Below are 16,784 nucleotides of genomic sequence, written 5' to 3'. Positions count from 1 at the left end.
ACACCTGTATTTGGGGAGGTTCTCCCATTCTTCTCTGCAAATCCTCTCAAACTCTGTCAGGTTGGACGGGGAGCTTTGGAGAACAGCTATTTTCAGGTCTCTCCAGAGATGTTAGATCGGGTTTAAGTCCGGGCTCTGGCTGGGCCACTCAAGGACATTCAGAGACTTGTCCCGAAGCCACTCCTACGTTGTCTTGGCTGTGTGCTTACGGTCGTTGTCATGTTGGAAGCTGAACATTCGCCCCCAGTCTGAGGTCCTGAGCGCTCTGGAGCAGGTTTTCATCAAGGATCTCTCTGTAGTTTGCTCCGTTCATCTTTCCCTCGACCCTGACTAGTCTCCCAGTCCATGCTGCTGAAAAACATCCCCACAGCATGATGCTGCCACCACCATGCCTCACCGTAGGGATGGTGCCAGGTTTCTTCCAGACGTGACTCTTGGCATTCAGGCCAAAGAGTTCAATCTTGGTTTCATCAGACCAGAGAATCTTGTTTCTCATGTTCTGAGAGTCTTTAGGTGCCTTTTGACAAACTAAAAGTGGGCTTTCATCTGCCTTTTACTGAGAAGTGGCTTCCGTCTGGAAACTCTACCATAAAGGCCTGATTTGGTGGAGTGCTGCAGAGATGGTTGTCCTTCTGGAAGGTTCTCCCATCTCCACAGAGGAACTCTAGAGCTCTGTCAGAGTGACTGTCAGGTTCTTGGTCACCTCCCTGGCCAAGGCTCTAGGAAGGGTCTTGGTTGTTCCAAACTTCTTCCATTTAAGAATGATGTAGGCCACTGTGTTCTTGGGGACCTTCAATGCTGCAAAAATGTTTTGGTACCCTTCTGTGCCTCGACACAATCCTGTCTCAGAGCTCTAACAGACAATTCCTTCGACATCATGGCTTGGTTTTTGCTCTGACATGCACTGTCAACTGTGGGACCTTATATAGACAGGTGTGTACCTTTCCAAATCATGTCCAATCAATTGAATTTATCACAGGTGGACTCCAAGTTGTAGAAACATCTCCAATGATCCTCAATGGAAACAGGATGCACCTGAGCTCAATTTCGAGTATCATAGCAAAGGGTCTGAATACTTATATAAATAAGGTATTGTTTATTTGTAATATAAAAATAAATAATTGAATCCATTTTAGAATAAGGCTGTAACGTAACAAAATGTCGAGAAAGTCAAGGTGTCTGAATACTCTCTGAATGCACTCTATTACGTTTGTATTTTTAATATGTGAATATATTAGGCTTCCGTATGGGTTTAATACTTCTAAATCAATGGTTGTCTGTATCAATATGGACTTAAAAAAATATAAAGTCCTTTGGGGTGATTTTGAGCTGTAGTAATTCTATAAATAGGACCTTTAGGATCTTTTAGGTTTCTCTGGAGACATAATGACATGTTATCCACAGCACCACAGGGTGACCAGACCTGTATCAGTGGTTTGAACCAGATCACCTGCAAAGAGAGAGCTCCCCATGTACTCACTTAAGATTGTACTTTTCTATACCAGGTATCATATGACTGTGTTCAAAACCAAAATTACCTTATTTTTGTGCAAATAAAAATATGCCAATGGTATACAAGTACTTGATAGTACTGCAATACAGATCTCAGATGCACTCTGAATCTACGCAGAGCAGTATTGTTGTCTATTCCAAATCGAAGTCTATTTTTTTGAATCCAGGAAGAGAATATTTTCTCCACTCCCTAATAGTCGCTCACAGGGAATATTTGGCTGTTAGTTTCAGTCACCTGACCTCTTGTTACATGGCAACCGCATGTTTCCAAAATAATCATCCACCCCTGAGATTCCACAGGTATTCTACAGCATGGGAGGAGAGGGAGAGACGTGTTAGAGAAAGTGTATTACAGGTTGTAGACTACACTCACTAGGTGGCAGCTCTGCTTTGCATGACTGGGGCTGGTGGGGGGTGGGACTAGTATGTAGCTCTGATGTCATTCTTCTTAGTTCCAAAAACCCTGCCCCTTTGACCGGCCCACACACTCCCACAGGTAGTTCTGGAGCTGTTAATTTGCTGCTGCCTAGCCTACCTGTGTTTGTGTGTTCTGCATTGCCACTCTCTATTTGCTACGCACACACGCTCCTACCTGCCCCCTTCTCAGTTCTTCCTGGTGGTATGAACTTTAGATGCAGCAGTGAAGTGTCGAACTGTTGCGTGTCACATCTGCCAGAGAATTCCTGAGTGATTATTGACGGTGACTGAAGGTGGACACACCTCTCTACCTATCAGTCTCTCAGTCCTGGCTGTCTGTCTGTCTACAGGACAATGTTATAGTCTTCCTCAGACTAAAAGAGGCACAGCTCTTTTGCCCAGGAGACCTCCAAGACACATCCAGTAGAGTCGATGTCAAGTAAGTGCTGCTACATATGATACACAGATTACACATATTTACATACCGATGACAATATAATAATTCAATTTTTGTCTATTGACTGTTGAAAATTCATTTTTTCGTCTATGACTGATCTGTGACTGGATCGTTATGAGACTAACTTTGAACAGTGCGAGAGACTCGCCTTTCTCCTAACTAGACTTTGGATAGATACTTCCTTGGGTGTGCAAGTGTGTGTGTGCGTGACTGGGGTGAACGTGTATCTATCTACAGTTGAAGTTGGAAGTTTACATACACCTTAGCCAAATACATTTAAACTCAGTTTTTCACAATTCCTGACATTTAATCTTAGTAAAAATTCCCTGTCTTAGGTCAGTTAGGATCACCACTTTATTTTAAGAATGTGAAATGTCAGAATAATAGTAGAGAGAATGATTTATTTCAGCTTTTATTTCTTTCATCACATTCCCCCCAGTGGGTCAGAAGTTGACATACACTCAATTAGTATTTGGTAGCATTGCCTTTAAATTGTTTAACTTGGGTCAAACGTTTCGGGTTGCCTTCGACAAGCTTCCCACAATAAGTTGGGTGAATTTTGGCCCATTCCTCCTGACAGAGCTGGTGTAACTGAGTCAGGTTTGTAGGCCTCCTTGCTCGCACACGCTTTTTCAGTTCTGCCCACACATTTTCTATAGGAATGAGGTCAGGGCTTTGTGATGGCTACTCCAATACCTTGACTTTGTTGTCCTTAAGCCATTTTTCCACAACTTTGGAAGTATGCTTGGGGTCATTGTCCATTTGGGAAACCCATTTGCGACCAAGCTTTAACTTCCTGACTGATGTGTTGAGATTTTGCTTCAATATATCCACATAATTTTCCTGCCTCATGATGCCATCTATTTTGTGAAGTGCACCAATCCATCCTGCAGCAAAGCACCCCCACAACATGATGCTGCCACCCCCGTGCTTCACGGTTGAGATGCTGTTCTTCGGCTTGCAAGCCTCCCCCTTTTTCCTCCAAACATAACAATGGTCCTTATGGCCAAACAGTTCTATTTTTGTTTCATCAGACCAGAGGATATTTCTCCAAAAAGTATGATCTTTGTCCCCATGTGCAGTTGCAAACTGTAGTCTGTCTTTTTTATGGCAGTTTTGGAGCAGTGGCTTCTTCCTTGCTGAGCGGCCTTTCAGGTTATGTCGATATAGGACTCGTTTTACTGTGGATATAGATATTTTTGTACCTGTTTCCTCCAGCATCTTCACAAGTCCTATGTTGTTGTTCTGAGATTGATTTGCACTTTTCGCAGCAAATTAGGTTAATCTCTAGGAGACAGAACGCGTCTCCTTCCTGAGCGGTATGATGGCTGCGTGGTCCCATGGTGTTTATACTTGCGTACTATTGTTTGTACATATGAACGTGGTACCTTCAGATGTTTGGAAATTGCTCCCAAGGATGAACCAGACTTGTGGGGTCTACAATTTATTTTCTGAGGTCTTGGCTGATTTCTTTTGATTTTCCCATGATGTCAAGCAACGAGGCATTGAGTTTGACAGTAGGCCTTGAAATACATCCAGGTACACCTCCAATTGGCTCAAATGACGTCAATTGCATATCAGAAGCTTCTAAAGCCATGACATCATTTTCTGGAATTTTCCAAGCTGTTTAAAGGCACAGTCAACTTTGTGTATGTAAACATCATATGATGTTTCTGTATTTTGAAAGTTATATATTTTGAAAACTTGATTTGATGACATGCAAAACATTTTGATAACATGTGTAAAACAGTACAGTGATTTCTTAAGAGCTCTCCTAATAATGCAGTGTTAATAATTATATAGGTAATGGAAAATACAAAAAAAAAAGGTGTGTTTGCGCGTATGTTTACAGTTTCTGTGTTGTTCTCCTTCTCACCTACGCACTGGGCAGAGGTGCATGCGGTATGTCGAACAACCTGTTTAGTTTTCACACAGGTGTGTCTCAGGGAGGAGGTGAGGTGGCGGGAGGTAGAGACCGTCCGCTTAAATACATTCACCACGGACGTAGCATGGAGAAACACATACACTATTAATACAAAAGTATGTGGACACTCCTTAAAATTTGTGGATTCTGCTATTTCAGGCACACCCGTAGTTGACAGGTGTATAAAATTGAGCACACAGCCATGCAATCTCCATAGACACACATTGGCAGTAGAATGGCCTTACTGAAATCACCCTTATAAGATGCAACCTTTCCAACAAGTCAGTTCGTCAAATTTCTGCTCTGCTAGAGGTGCCCCGGTCAACTGTGCTGTTATTGTGAATTGGAAACGTGTAGGAGCAACAACGTTGCTAGGAGTGTGTAGGAGCAACAACCAAATCTTCTGATTTCCAAACTGCCTCTGGAAGCAACGTCAGCACAAGAACTGTTCGTCGGGAGCTTCATGAAATGGGTTTCCATGCCCAAGCAGCACACAAACCTAAGATCACCATGTGCAATGCTAATCATCGGCTGGAGTGGTGTAAACCTTGCATTGGTGTTCTCTGGAGTAAAAATTCACGCTTCACCATCTGGCAGTCCGACGGTCGAATCTGGGTTTGGCGGATGCCAGGAGAATGCTACCTGCCCCAATGCATAGTGCCAACTGTAAAGTTTGGTGGAGGAGGAATAATGGTCTGGGGCTGTTTTTCATGGCTCGGGCTAGGTCCCTTAGTTCCAGTGAACGGAAATCTTAACGTTAAAGCGTGCAATGACATTCTAGATTATTCTGTGCATCCAACTTTGTGGCAACAGCTTGGAAGGCCCTTTCAGCATGGCAATGCCCCTGTTCACAAAGCGAGGTCCATACAGAAATGGTTTGTCTGGCCTGCACAGAGCCCTGACCTCAACCCCATCGAACATCTTTTGGGATGAATTGGAACGCTGACCGTGAGCCAGGCTTAATCACTCAACATCAGTGCCTGACCTCACTAATGCTCTTGTGGCTGAATGGAAGCAAGTCCCCACAGCAAAGTTCCAACATCTAGTGGAAAGCCTTCCCAGAAAAGTGGAGGCTGTTATAGCAGCAAAGGGGGGACCACCTCCATATTTATGCCCATGATTTTGGAAGGAGATGTTCGACGAGCAGATGTCCACGTAGTTTTGGTCATGTAGTGTTTCTGTGACGAATGGGATTTTCATGATAAATACGCTGTGTAGGAGGTGTGCCACACTACTGATGTAGTCTATTGACTCTCATGGGTGAAGTGTATTATACAGTGTACCCTTTTTACGAAGTGATTCATTAGACAAAGGTGTGTTCCAGTAATGTCTTAAAACACGAAACCACTGTGAAGTGAACCTGACCTGACATGCCAGTGAATCTCTCTCTCTGTCTCTCTGTCTCTCTGTCTCTGTGCGTCATTCAACATTGTCTAATGATGCAGCTTTAAATTAGCCACTCCTTTGATAAGGTCACGCAAGCAGCAGGTTAATTTCTCCCAGGATTCACAATGACTGTCAACCGTCCTTCTAAGGGCGCTGTCAAAGGTGTGCACGCACGCAGTAACACACACACACACATACACACACCAAACAAAGCCAACTCTGTCTGTTGGTAACTAACCACACCACACCCTCCGGACCCTAGCAACGTGGTCGGCACAGACAGAATATGAGATACAGATAAGGCAGGAGAGGGTAATGAATGGACAGATTCTACAGGAAGTATGCTCCTTTAACATATTTCACACAACCACAGCCACAGGCGGAATATATCGTTTTCAATAAAACGTCACAATACGTTAGATTTGGCTGCTGGGGGGCAAGGAGAACCCCAGCTCCGCTAAAATCAATGACAACTACATGCCATTTTCAAGGGATTGTTTACCATATGGGTAACACTTTACAATAAGGTTGCATTTGTTAAGGGTTTATAAAGGGGTTATAATGATATTAACGATTATTTAATCATTTGTAAATCCATTAATAAACTGTTATTGCATTGGTCATAATAGTGCAATAACTGGTCAAGTGTTAGCCAAATAATGAGACAATATTTACCTCCAGTAATAAACCATTTATAAATGCACTTACGATTGCTTATAAGATTAACCCTTATGAATCATCACACAACTTTATTTTCATTCGTTTTTCAGTTGAACAGTAGTTATTTTCTCACTTTTAGGTGTGATGCATTGGCACTCTGCATTGGGACCTTAAGCACTACCCTCTGTAGCGCCTTGCGATCAGATGCTGAGCAGTTGCCATACCAGGCAGTGATGCAGCCAGTCAGGATGCTCAGGTGCAGCTGTAGAACTTTTTGAGGATCTGAGGACCCATGCTAAATCTTTTAAGTCTCCGGAGGGGGAATAGGCGTTGTCGTGCCCTCTTCATGACTGTCTTGGTGTGTTTGGACCAGGATAGTTTGTTGGTGACGTTGACACCAAGGAACTTGAAGCTCCACTACAGCCCCGTCAATGAGAATGGGGGCGTGTTCGGTCCTCCTTTTCCTGTAGTTCACAATCATCGCCTTAGTCTTGATCACTTTGAGGGAAAGATTGTTGTTCTGGCATCACACAGCCAGGTCTCTGGCCTCCTCCCTATAGGCTATCTCATCGTTGTCGGTGATCAGGCCTATCGCTGTTGTCGTCGGCAAACTTAATGATGGTATTAGAGTCGTGCCTGGCCATGCAGTCATGAGTGAACAGGGAGTACAGGAGGGGACTGAGCACGCACCCCTGAGGGGCCCCCGTGTTGAGGATCAGCGTGGTGGATGTGTTGTTACCTACCCTTACCACCTGGGGGCGGCCCGTCAGGAAGTCCAGGATCCAGTTGCAGAGGGAGGTGTTTAGTCCCAGGGTCCTTAGCTTAGCGATGAGCTTTGAGGGCACTACGGTGTTGAACACTAAGCTGTAGTCAATGAATAGCATCCTCACATAGGTGTTCCTTTTGTCCAGGTAGGAAAGGGCAGTGTGGAGTGCAATATAGATTGCATTATCTGTTGTAGCAGTATGCAAATTGGAGTGTTGTCTAGGGTTTCTGGGATAATGTTGTTGAAGTGAGCCATGACCAGCCTTTCAAAGCATGGCCACAGACGTGAATGCTACAGGTCGGTAGTTATTTAGGCAGGTTTCCTTAGTGTTCTTGGGCACAGGGACTATGGTGGTCTGCTTGAAACAACATGTTGGTGTTACAGACTCAATCAGGGACAGGTTGAAAATGTCAGTAAAGACACTTGCCAGTTGGTCAGTGCATGCTCAGAGTACACGTCCTTGTAATCCATCTGGCCCTGCTGCCTTGTGAATGTTGACCTGTTTAAAGGTCTTACTCAAATCGGCTACGGAGAGCATGATCTCAGTCGTCCGAACACCTGATGCTCTCATGCATGTTTCAGTGTTACTTGCCTCGAGCATCGAAGTAATTTAGCTCTTCTGGTAGGCTCGTGTCACTGGGCAGCTTTCGGCTGTGCTTCCCTTTGTAGTCTGTAATAGTTTGCAAGCCCTGCCACATCCGATGAGCGTCGGAGCCGGTGTAATACGATTCAATCTTAGTCCTGTATTGACACTTTGCCTGTTTGATGGTTCGTCGAAGGGCGTAGCTGGATTTCTTATAAGCTTCCGGGTTAGAGTCCGGGCTACCCTTTAGCTCAGTGCAGATGTTGCCTGTAATTTATGGCTTCTGGTCGGGGTATGTACTGTGGGGACAACGTCAACAATGCACTTATTGATGAAGCCAGTGACTGATATGGTGTACTCCTCAATGCCATCGGAAGAATCCCGTAGCATATTCCAGTCTGTGCTAGCAAAACAGTCCTGTAGCTTAGCATCTGCTTCATCACTTTTTTATTGACTGAGTCACTGCTGCTTCCTGCTTTAGTTTTTGCTTGTAAGCAGGAATCAGAATCATAGAGTTATGGTCAGATTTGCCAAATAGAGGATGAGGGAGAGCTTTGTATGCATCTGTGTGTGGAGTAAAAGTGGTCTAGAGGTTTTTTTCCTCTGGTTGCACATTTAACGTGCTGGTAGAAATGAAGTAAAACTGATTTAAGTTTCCCTGCATTAAAGTCCCCGACCCCTAGGAGCGCCGCCTCTGGATGAGGGTTTTCCTGTTTGCTTACGGCTGTATACAGCTCATTGAGTGTGGTCTTTGTGCCAGCATCGATTTGTGATGGATAATATACAGTTATGAAGAATATAGATGAAAACTTTCTTAGTAAATAGTGTGGTATACAGCTTACCATGAGATACTCTACCTCAGGCGTCCCGTTGGTAGGATATTTGTGATCGTAGTTTGTCTATTTTGTTATCCAATGATTGTACGTTAGCTAATAGTACTGATGGGTGAGGCAGATTACCCACTCGTCGTCGGATCTTTACAAGGTACCCCGACCTACGTCCCCGATATCTCTGTGTCTTTCTCATGCGAATCACAGGGATTTGGGCCTTGTCGGGTGTTTGAAGTAAATCCTTTGATTCTGACTCAAAGGAAAAAAACTTCTTCCATTACGAGGTGAGTAATCGCTGCCCTGATATCTAGGAGCTCTTTTCGGTCATAAGAGATGGTGGCAGAAACATTATGTACAAAATAAGTAACAAATAATGCGAAAAAACACACTCAATAGTACAATTGGTTAGGAGACCGTTAAACGGCAGCCATCTCCTCCGGCGCCATTAAATAGCTTGAACTCTTTGGGGCATGGATTATACAAGGTGTGGCATTCAAACATTGCTTAATTGGTATCAAGGGACCTAATGTGCCTGTACTGTTGACACCAGGCAGGATGGCGCCATTGACTCATGGTGTTAATGCCAAATCCTGACTTTGTCATCAGCATGATGGAACAGGAACCGGGATGTTTTCCACTCCTCAATTGTCCAGTGTTGGTGTTCTCATACCCACTGGAGCCACTTCTTCTTGTTTTTAGCTGATAGGAGTTGAACCCAGTGTGGTCGTCTGCTGCAATAGCCCACCCATGACAAGGCCCGACGAGTTGTGCATTCAAAGATGATGTTCTTCACACCACTGTTGTACTGCCCCGTTATTGCCTGTTTGTGGCCCACTTGTTAACTTGCGTGATTCTTGCCATTCCCCTTCGATCTCTCATCAACTAGCTGTTTTCACCCAAAGGACTACCGCTGACTGGTTATTTTTGTTTTCCGCACCATTCTCGGTAAATCCGAGACACTGTCATGCGTGAAAAGCCCAGCAGGCCAGCCGTTTCTGAGATATTGGAACTAGCACGCCTGGTTCCGACGATCATACCACACTCATCCTCCTAAGTCACTAGTTTTGCCCATTCTTACATTCAATCGAATAGTCATTGAATGCCTCGATGCCGGTCTGCCTGATTTATATAGCAAGCCACGGCCATGTGACTCACTGTGTGCAGGAGCGAACCATTTTGTGAACGGGGTGGTGTACCTAATAAACTGTTCACTGAGTGCAAAAATTACACACTGTAGCATACAAATAGCTAAATAAAACTTATTTCAATATCCTTCAAATATATATGTTTATGTAGCCTATACTGTATTTATATTTGAATACAGTCATCTCTGTTTTCCTTTGAAGCGTCTTTATATCCTTGCAAAGAAATGGGCAGCTTTACATTTGTAGTCTAAAGGCAGGACGCCTGGCCGCAATGATTTGTTTTGCGTAATTGTTTTGCTTTTGTATATAAACCTGTTCAATGGAAAATCATTGCGGCATGTGTAATGGTAACGGCAAATACAGTGCATTCGGAAAGTATTCAGACCCTTTCCCTTTTTCCACATTTTATTCCGTTACAGCCTTATTCTAAAATGTAGCAAATGTATAAAAAACATAAAAAATACTTATTTACAGAAGTATTCAGACCCTTTGCTATGAGACTCACAATTGAGCTCAGGTGCATCCTGTTTCCATTGATCATCCTTGAGATGTTTTAACAACTTGATTGGAGTCCACCTGTGGTAAATTCAATTGATTGGACATGATTTGGAAAGGCACACACCTGCCTATACAGTGGGGAGAACAAGTATTTGATACACTGCCGATTTTGTAGGTTTTCCTACTTACAAAGCATGTAGAGGTCTGTAATTTTTATCATAGGTACACTTCAACTGTGAGAGACGGAATCTAAAACAAAAATCTAGAAAATCACATTGTATGATTTTTAAGTAATTCATTTGCATTTTATTGCATGACATAAGTATTTGATACATCAGAAAAGCAGAACTTAATATTTGGTACAGAAACCTTTGTTGCAATTACAGCGATCATAAGTTTCCTGTAGTTCTTGACCAGGTTTGCACACACTGCATCAGGGATTTTGGCCCACTCCTCCATACAGACCTTCTCCAGATCCTTCAGGTTTCGGGGCTGTTGCTGGGCAATACGGACTTTCAACTCCTTCCAAAGATTTTCTATTGGGTTCAGGTCTGGAGACTGGCTAGGCCACTCCAGGACCTTGAGATGCTTCTTACGGAGCCACTCCTTAGTTGCCCTGGCTGTGTGTTTCGGGTCGTTGTCATGTTGGGTCGTGGCTAGGTCTTCCATCTTCAATGCTCTTACTGAGGGAAGGAGGTTGTTGGCCAAGATCTCGCGATACATGGCCCCATCCATCCTCCCCTCAATACGGTGCAGTCGTCCTGTCCCCTTTGCAGAAAAGTATCCCCAAAGAATGATGTTTCCACCTCCATGCTTCACGGTTGGGATGGTGTTCTTGGGGTTGTACTCATCCTTCTTCTTCCTCCAAACACGGCGAGTGGAGTTTAGACCAAAAAGCTCTATTTTTGTCTCATCAGACCACATGACCTTCTCCCATTCCTCCTCTGGATCATCCAGATGGTCATTGGCAAACTTCAGACGGGCCTGGACATGCGCTGGCTTGAGCAGGGGGACCTTGCATGCGCTGCAGGATTTTAATCCATGACGGCGTAGTGTGTTACTAATGGTTTTCTTTGAGACTGTGGTCCCAGCTCGCTTCAGGTCATTGACCAGGTCCTGCCGTGTAGTTCTGGGCTGATCCCTCACCTTCCTCATGATCATTGATGCCCCACGAGGTGAGATCTTGCATGGAGCCCCAGACCGAGGGTGATTGACCGATCTGGGGAAGGGTACCAAAAAATGTCTGCAGCATTGATGATCCCCAAGAACACAGTGGCCTCAATTATTCTTAAATGGAAGAAGTTTGGTACCACCAAGACTCTTCCTAGAGCTGGCCGACTGGCCAAACTGAGCAATCGGGGGAGAAGGGCCTTGGTCAGGGAGGTGACCAAGCACCCGATGGTCACTCTGACAGAGCTTCAGAGTTCCTCAGTAGAGATGGGAGAACCTTCCAGAAGGACAATCATCTCCTCAGCACTACACCAATCAGGCCTTTATGGTAGAGTGGCCAGATGGAAGACATTCCTCAGTAAAAGGCACATGATAGCCCACTTGGACTTTGCCAAAGTCACCGAAAGAAACAAGATTCTCTGGTCTGATGAAACCAAGATTGAACTCTTTGGCCTGAATGCCAAGAGTCACGTCTGGAAGAAACCTGGCAGCATCCCTACGGTGAAGCATGGTGGTGGCAGCATCATGCTGTGGGGATGTTTTTCAGCAGCATGGACTGGTAGACTAGTCAGGATCGAGGGAAAAATTTACGGAGCAAAGTACAGAGATCCTTGATGAAAACCTGCTCCAGAGTGCTCAGACTGGGGTGAAGGTTCACCTTCCAACTGGACAACGACCCCAAGCACACAGCCAAGACAACACAGGAGTGGCTATTGGACAAGTCGCAATGTCCTTGAGTGGCCCAGCCAGAGCTTGAACCCGATCAAACATCTCTGGAGAGACCTGAAAATAGCTGTGCAGCGACGCTCCCCATCCAACCTGACAGAGCTTGAGAGGATCTGCAGAGAAGAATGGGAGAAACTATCCAAATAGAGGTACCAAGCTTGTAGCGTCAAACCCAAGAAGACTTGAGGCTGTAATCACTGCCAAATGTGCTTCAACAAAGTACTTAAAGGGTCTGAATACTTATGTAAATGTTATATTTCAGTTTTTTTATACTTTGCTCAAAAAAATAAAGGGAACACTTAAACAACACAATGTAACTCCAAGTCAATCACACTTCTGTGAAATCAAACTGTCCACTTAGGAAGCAACAATGATTAACAATAAATTTCACATGCTTTTGTGCAAATGGAATAGACAACAGGTGGAAATTATAGGCAATTAGCAAGACACCCCCAATAAAGGAGTGGTTCTGCAGTGGTGACCACAGACCACTTCTCAGTTCCTATGCTTCCTGGCTGATGTTTTGGTCACTTTTGAATGCTGGCGGTGCTTTCACTCTAGTGGTAGCATGAGACGGAGTCTACAACCCACACAAGTGGCTCAGGTAGTGCAGCTCATCCAGGATGGCACATCAATGCGAGCTGTGGCAAGAAGGTTTGCTGTGTCTGCCAGCGTAGTGTCCAGAGCATGGAGGCGCTACCAGGAGACAGGCCAGTACATCAGGAGACGTGGAGGAGGCCGTAGGAGGGCAACAACCCAGCAGCAGGACCGCTACCTCCGCCTTTGTGCAAGGAGGAGCAGGAGGAGCACTGCCAGAGCCCTGCAAAATGACCTCCAGCAGGCCACAAATGTGCATGTGTCTGCTCAAACGGTCAGAAACAGACTCCATGAGGGTGGTATGAGGGCCCGACGTCCACAGGTGGGGGTTGTGCTTACAGCCCTACACCGTGCAGGACGTTTGGCATTTGCCAGAGAAATCCAAGATTGTCAAATTCACCACTGGCGCCCTGTGCTCTTCACAGATGAAGCAGGTTCACACTGAGCACATGTGACAGACGTGACAGAGTCTGGAGAAGCCGTGGACAACGTTCTGCTGCCTGCAACATCCTCCAGCATGACCGTTTTGGCGGTGGGTCAGTCATGGTGTGGGGTGGCATTTCTTTGGGGGGCCGCACAGCCCTCCATGTGCTCGCCAGAGGTAGCCTGACTGCCATTAGGTTCCGAGATGAGATCCTCAGACCCCTTGTGATACCATATGCTGGTGCGGTTGGCCCTGGGTTCCTCCTAATGCAAGACAATGCTAGACCTCATGTGGCTGGAGTGTGTCAGCAGTTCCTGCAAGAGGAAGGCATTGATGCTATGGACTGGCCCGCCCGTTCCCCAGACCTGAATCCAATTGAGCACATCTGGGACATCATGTCTCGCTCCATCCACCAACGCCACGTTGCACCACAGACTGTCCAGGAGTTGGCGGATGCTTTAGTCCAGGTCTGGGAGGAGATCCCTCAGGAGACCATCCGCCACCTCATCAGGAGCATGCCCAGGCGTTGTAGGGAGGTCATACAGGCACCTGGAGGCCACACACACTACTGAGCCTCATTTTGACTTGTTTTAAGGACATTACATCAAAGTTGGATCAGCCTGTAGTGTGGTTTTCCACTTTAATTTTGAGTGTGACTCCAAATCCAGACCTCCATGGATTGATAAATTGGATTTCCATTGATTATTTTTGTGTGATTTTGTTGTCAGCACATTCAACTATGTAAAGAAAAAAGTATTTAATAAGATTATTTCATTCATTCAGATCTAGGATGTGTTATTTTAGTGTTCCCTTTATTTTTTTGAGCAGTGTATATATTTGCTAACATTTCTAAAAAACATTTTTGTTGCTTTGTCATTATGGGGTATTGTGTGTAGCATGAAACGTAACTTCACTGTTAGTATCCCTCTGATGAACAACCTTCGCTGCAGGCTGTGGGGCATTACTCTCATCTTATCTCCACTTTGCTCCTTCCACAATTTTACATGAGTCGGTAGAAAAACAACAACAGCAAAACTGAAAAGCTTTCCTCCTTCTTTTCGTCAGTTATTTGGCCTAAACAACGTGCGTCTACCACGCCTGGCATGAACCTTCCTTCTCTGGTATAATGGCGTTCACACACATTCTATGTCCATTCCTACACCTACTGTAGCAAACTGTAGAAAAAAGAAATGGCCATTGCTGATTTTATTTTATTTATACAACAACAGGCTTCTTCGGTCACAGTCCAATCCAAATCAAATCCCTTCTTGTGTTCAGTATTTCCTGCAATGCTTCAGCTGTTAAAACAACACATTTCACTACATCTATCAGGTCTGTGTGATATCCGGTTGCGGGTCATCCACTGCCATAGCAAACATGTTTTACACCCTAGTTCACGAGTTGTCCATAATTCATGAGGTAATGCTTGGCGTCTTCAGTTCTCATGGGCACACAAATCCAACAATGTAAGCCTATGCCATTGCAAAATCGAACGCTTCTGACCGAAAAGAGTAAACTATAGGCCTACTGTCATTAACTTATAGGCTACTTGTTGGATGGATTGGATGCACATTGGTGTCTAGCTGTAGGCTAGTTGTCTAGTGATATTGTCGACTATCAGCTGTATGCAAACAAATGGCGACAAGGAGGAAGTACAAAGGAAAGTCTATGCGTAAAGGAGCACCCCATGGACATGGGGACATCATCTTTCAATGTGGACTGCGGCGCCACTCTAAAACATATTTACCACTGCATTTAAAACAAATAGGAGAGTGGTTAAATTAGCATTATTTAGAGACCCCCCCCCCCCCCCCTCCAAAGTTTGACTTTTGTTACATTTAGGGGAGCCAACGTCTCATTCAGGGGACTCTGATTCTACCTCTCCTAATGCATCCTTTATCATCTTTGTGACCTCATAGATCTCAACAAGTATACAGTACATCATTGTTAATGAATCGCACTCCAAAAAGAAAACGATTTTTAAAATGTACAACCATTTTTGCTCTATTTTTCGTTGACAGTCTTCCACTCTCTTGCCGAGCTTGCTCAGCTCTCCATCAGAATCAACCAGCACTTCTACTTCGACCATGATTGCGTCCAGCTATTGCTTCTCTGACCTTCTCTCCATAGCCACATCCTCAGTACTGGTTTGAACCAGTCCAACAGCTTGTTAAACAGGAATCTCAAACCAACCGGCCATCCTAACTTTACAGTATGGTATTCACTCGCCTATGCAAAACCCATAGAAATAAGAATGAATAGAAAGGGCGTCTCCATTTAAGTCAAGGATAGCATAATTGGTGGATTGGCAGCCATTTTAAGTGTACCCATGCCAGGAAGTATAAGCAGGAAGTGTACCCTTCAATCTGTGCTGTGATTTGCTGAGTCAACGCAACTGACATTACAAAAAAATGTATACCATGGCATTGTTGAATACTCGTTTTTGATTGGCTTGAAGGGCATTCTAGAGTGAGCATTATTTCCCTCTAACCCACTTTTTATTCATGTAACCTTTATTTAACTAGGAAAGGCAGGTAAGAACAAATTCTTATTTACAATGACGGCCTACCAAAAGGCAAAAGGCCTCCTGCGGGGAAAGGGGCTGGGATTAAAAATATAAAATAAAATATAGGACAAAACACACATCACGACAAGAGACACCATAACACTACTTAAAGAGAGACCTAAGACGACAACATAGCATGGTAGCAACACATGACAAGAACACAACATGGTAGCAGCACAAAACATGGTACAAACATTATTGGGCACAGACAACAGCACAAAGGGCAAGAATACATCACACGAAGCAGCCACAACTGTCAGTAAGAGTGTCCATGATTGAGTCTTTGAGCATGGTACATCAGCACGGTAGAATTCAATGGCTGTACTTCATTATCAGCATTGCAGAATTCAATGGCTATACGTCATTCTTACATGTTCTATGTTTGAGATGCTTTTGACAGCAAAAATATAATTGAAAACATTATTGCCAATGCTGAATTCTGAAGGTTTGATTACTTTGTTCTGTTACCAAGGCAACTACTGTAGCTATCTATTAAACTTACTAGCTACTTCAGTGGATGTTGAACACATTTCTACTTTAAATTATAGCCATGGTATAAAAGGGATAATCAACTCTGGGTTCTATGCGTTCTCTGGAAAATAATGCAACTCCGTGGAAGGTTAGTTCCACTCTGCTAGCATCTAGTGGAACCAGATTATGTGAGTGGAGTTGGAGCACATCGAGGAGCAAGTTTCCCAAAGGCTAGAGCGTTGGCCTTCTCACCTGCTCCAGTACTGCTCACTTATCAAGTTTAGGGCATGCCCGGTCCAGCATGCATTTGTTGTCTACTTGTGTGCTGCTATAGCCCCTTGCTTTAGCTACTATCATGGAGTTCAACAAATATTTTCATAAAGAAACTGATAAAACACACAGGTGCTAAATCAGGTTGATTTACAGAGATGAGGGGGAACAAGTGAGAGTGCGTTGATATTGTGTCCACAACTAAAGAATCATTGTGGAATCTGAAAAGACACGTATCCCAAAAGCATGATGGTGTACTTACTACGTGCACATGCTAACAGAAAGGAATGACGTGGGTAGCTGGTTAAGTATGGGATTGTAGCAAAGTATTTATAAACAAAAATTCTGATCTCTTATAAGTTATATCTATACAGTAGGCTAT

The 16,784-nt window shown here is 44.3% G+C and overlaps 1 protein-coding gene across 17 annotated transcripts in view; it reads left to right on the top strand.

The window, feature by feature from the left end:
- Window positions 1–16,784, top strand: part of LOC106581618 (LIM domain only protein 7) — a 115,588-nt gene that overhangs the window by 14,838 nt on the left and 83,966 nt on the right. For 5 of the 17 annotated variants that reach the window (XM_045704978.1, XM_045704985.1, XM_045704984.1 and 2 more), the window contains exon 1: window positions 2,062–2,368. The exons of 1 other annotated variant lie outside the window; for it this stretch is intronic. In XM_045704978.1, coding sequence (XP_045560934.1) covers window positions 2,362–2,368 — 7 coding nt within the window. In that variant the 5' untranslated portion in view covers window positions 2,062–2,361. Of the gene's footprint in view, window positions 1–2,057; window positions 2,369–16,784 lie in introns of those variants that run through there. 11 more of the 17 variants (XM_045704982.1, XM_045704983.1, XM_045704977.1 and 8 more) reach the window with 6 other exon arrangements.

Source organism: Salmo salar, chromosome ssa21, assembly GCF_905237065.1.
Source record: "Salmo salar chromosome ssa21, Ssal_v3.1, whole genome shotgun sequence".
NCBI classification, from domain to species: domain Eukaryota; kingdom Metazoa; phylum Chordata; class Actinopteri; order Salmoniformes; family Salmonidae; genus Salmo; species Salmo salar.
This window is presented reverse-complemented; position numbering and strand designations above follow the sequence as displayed.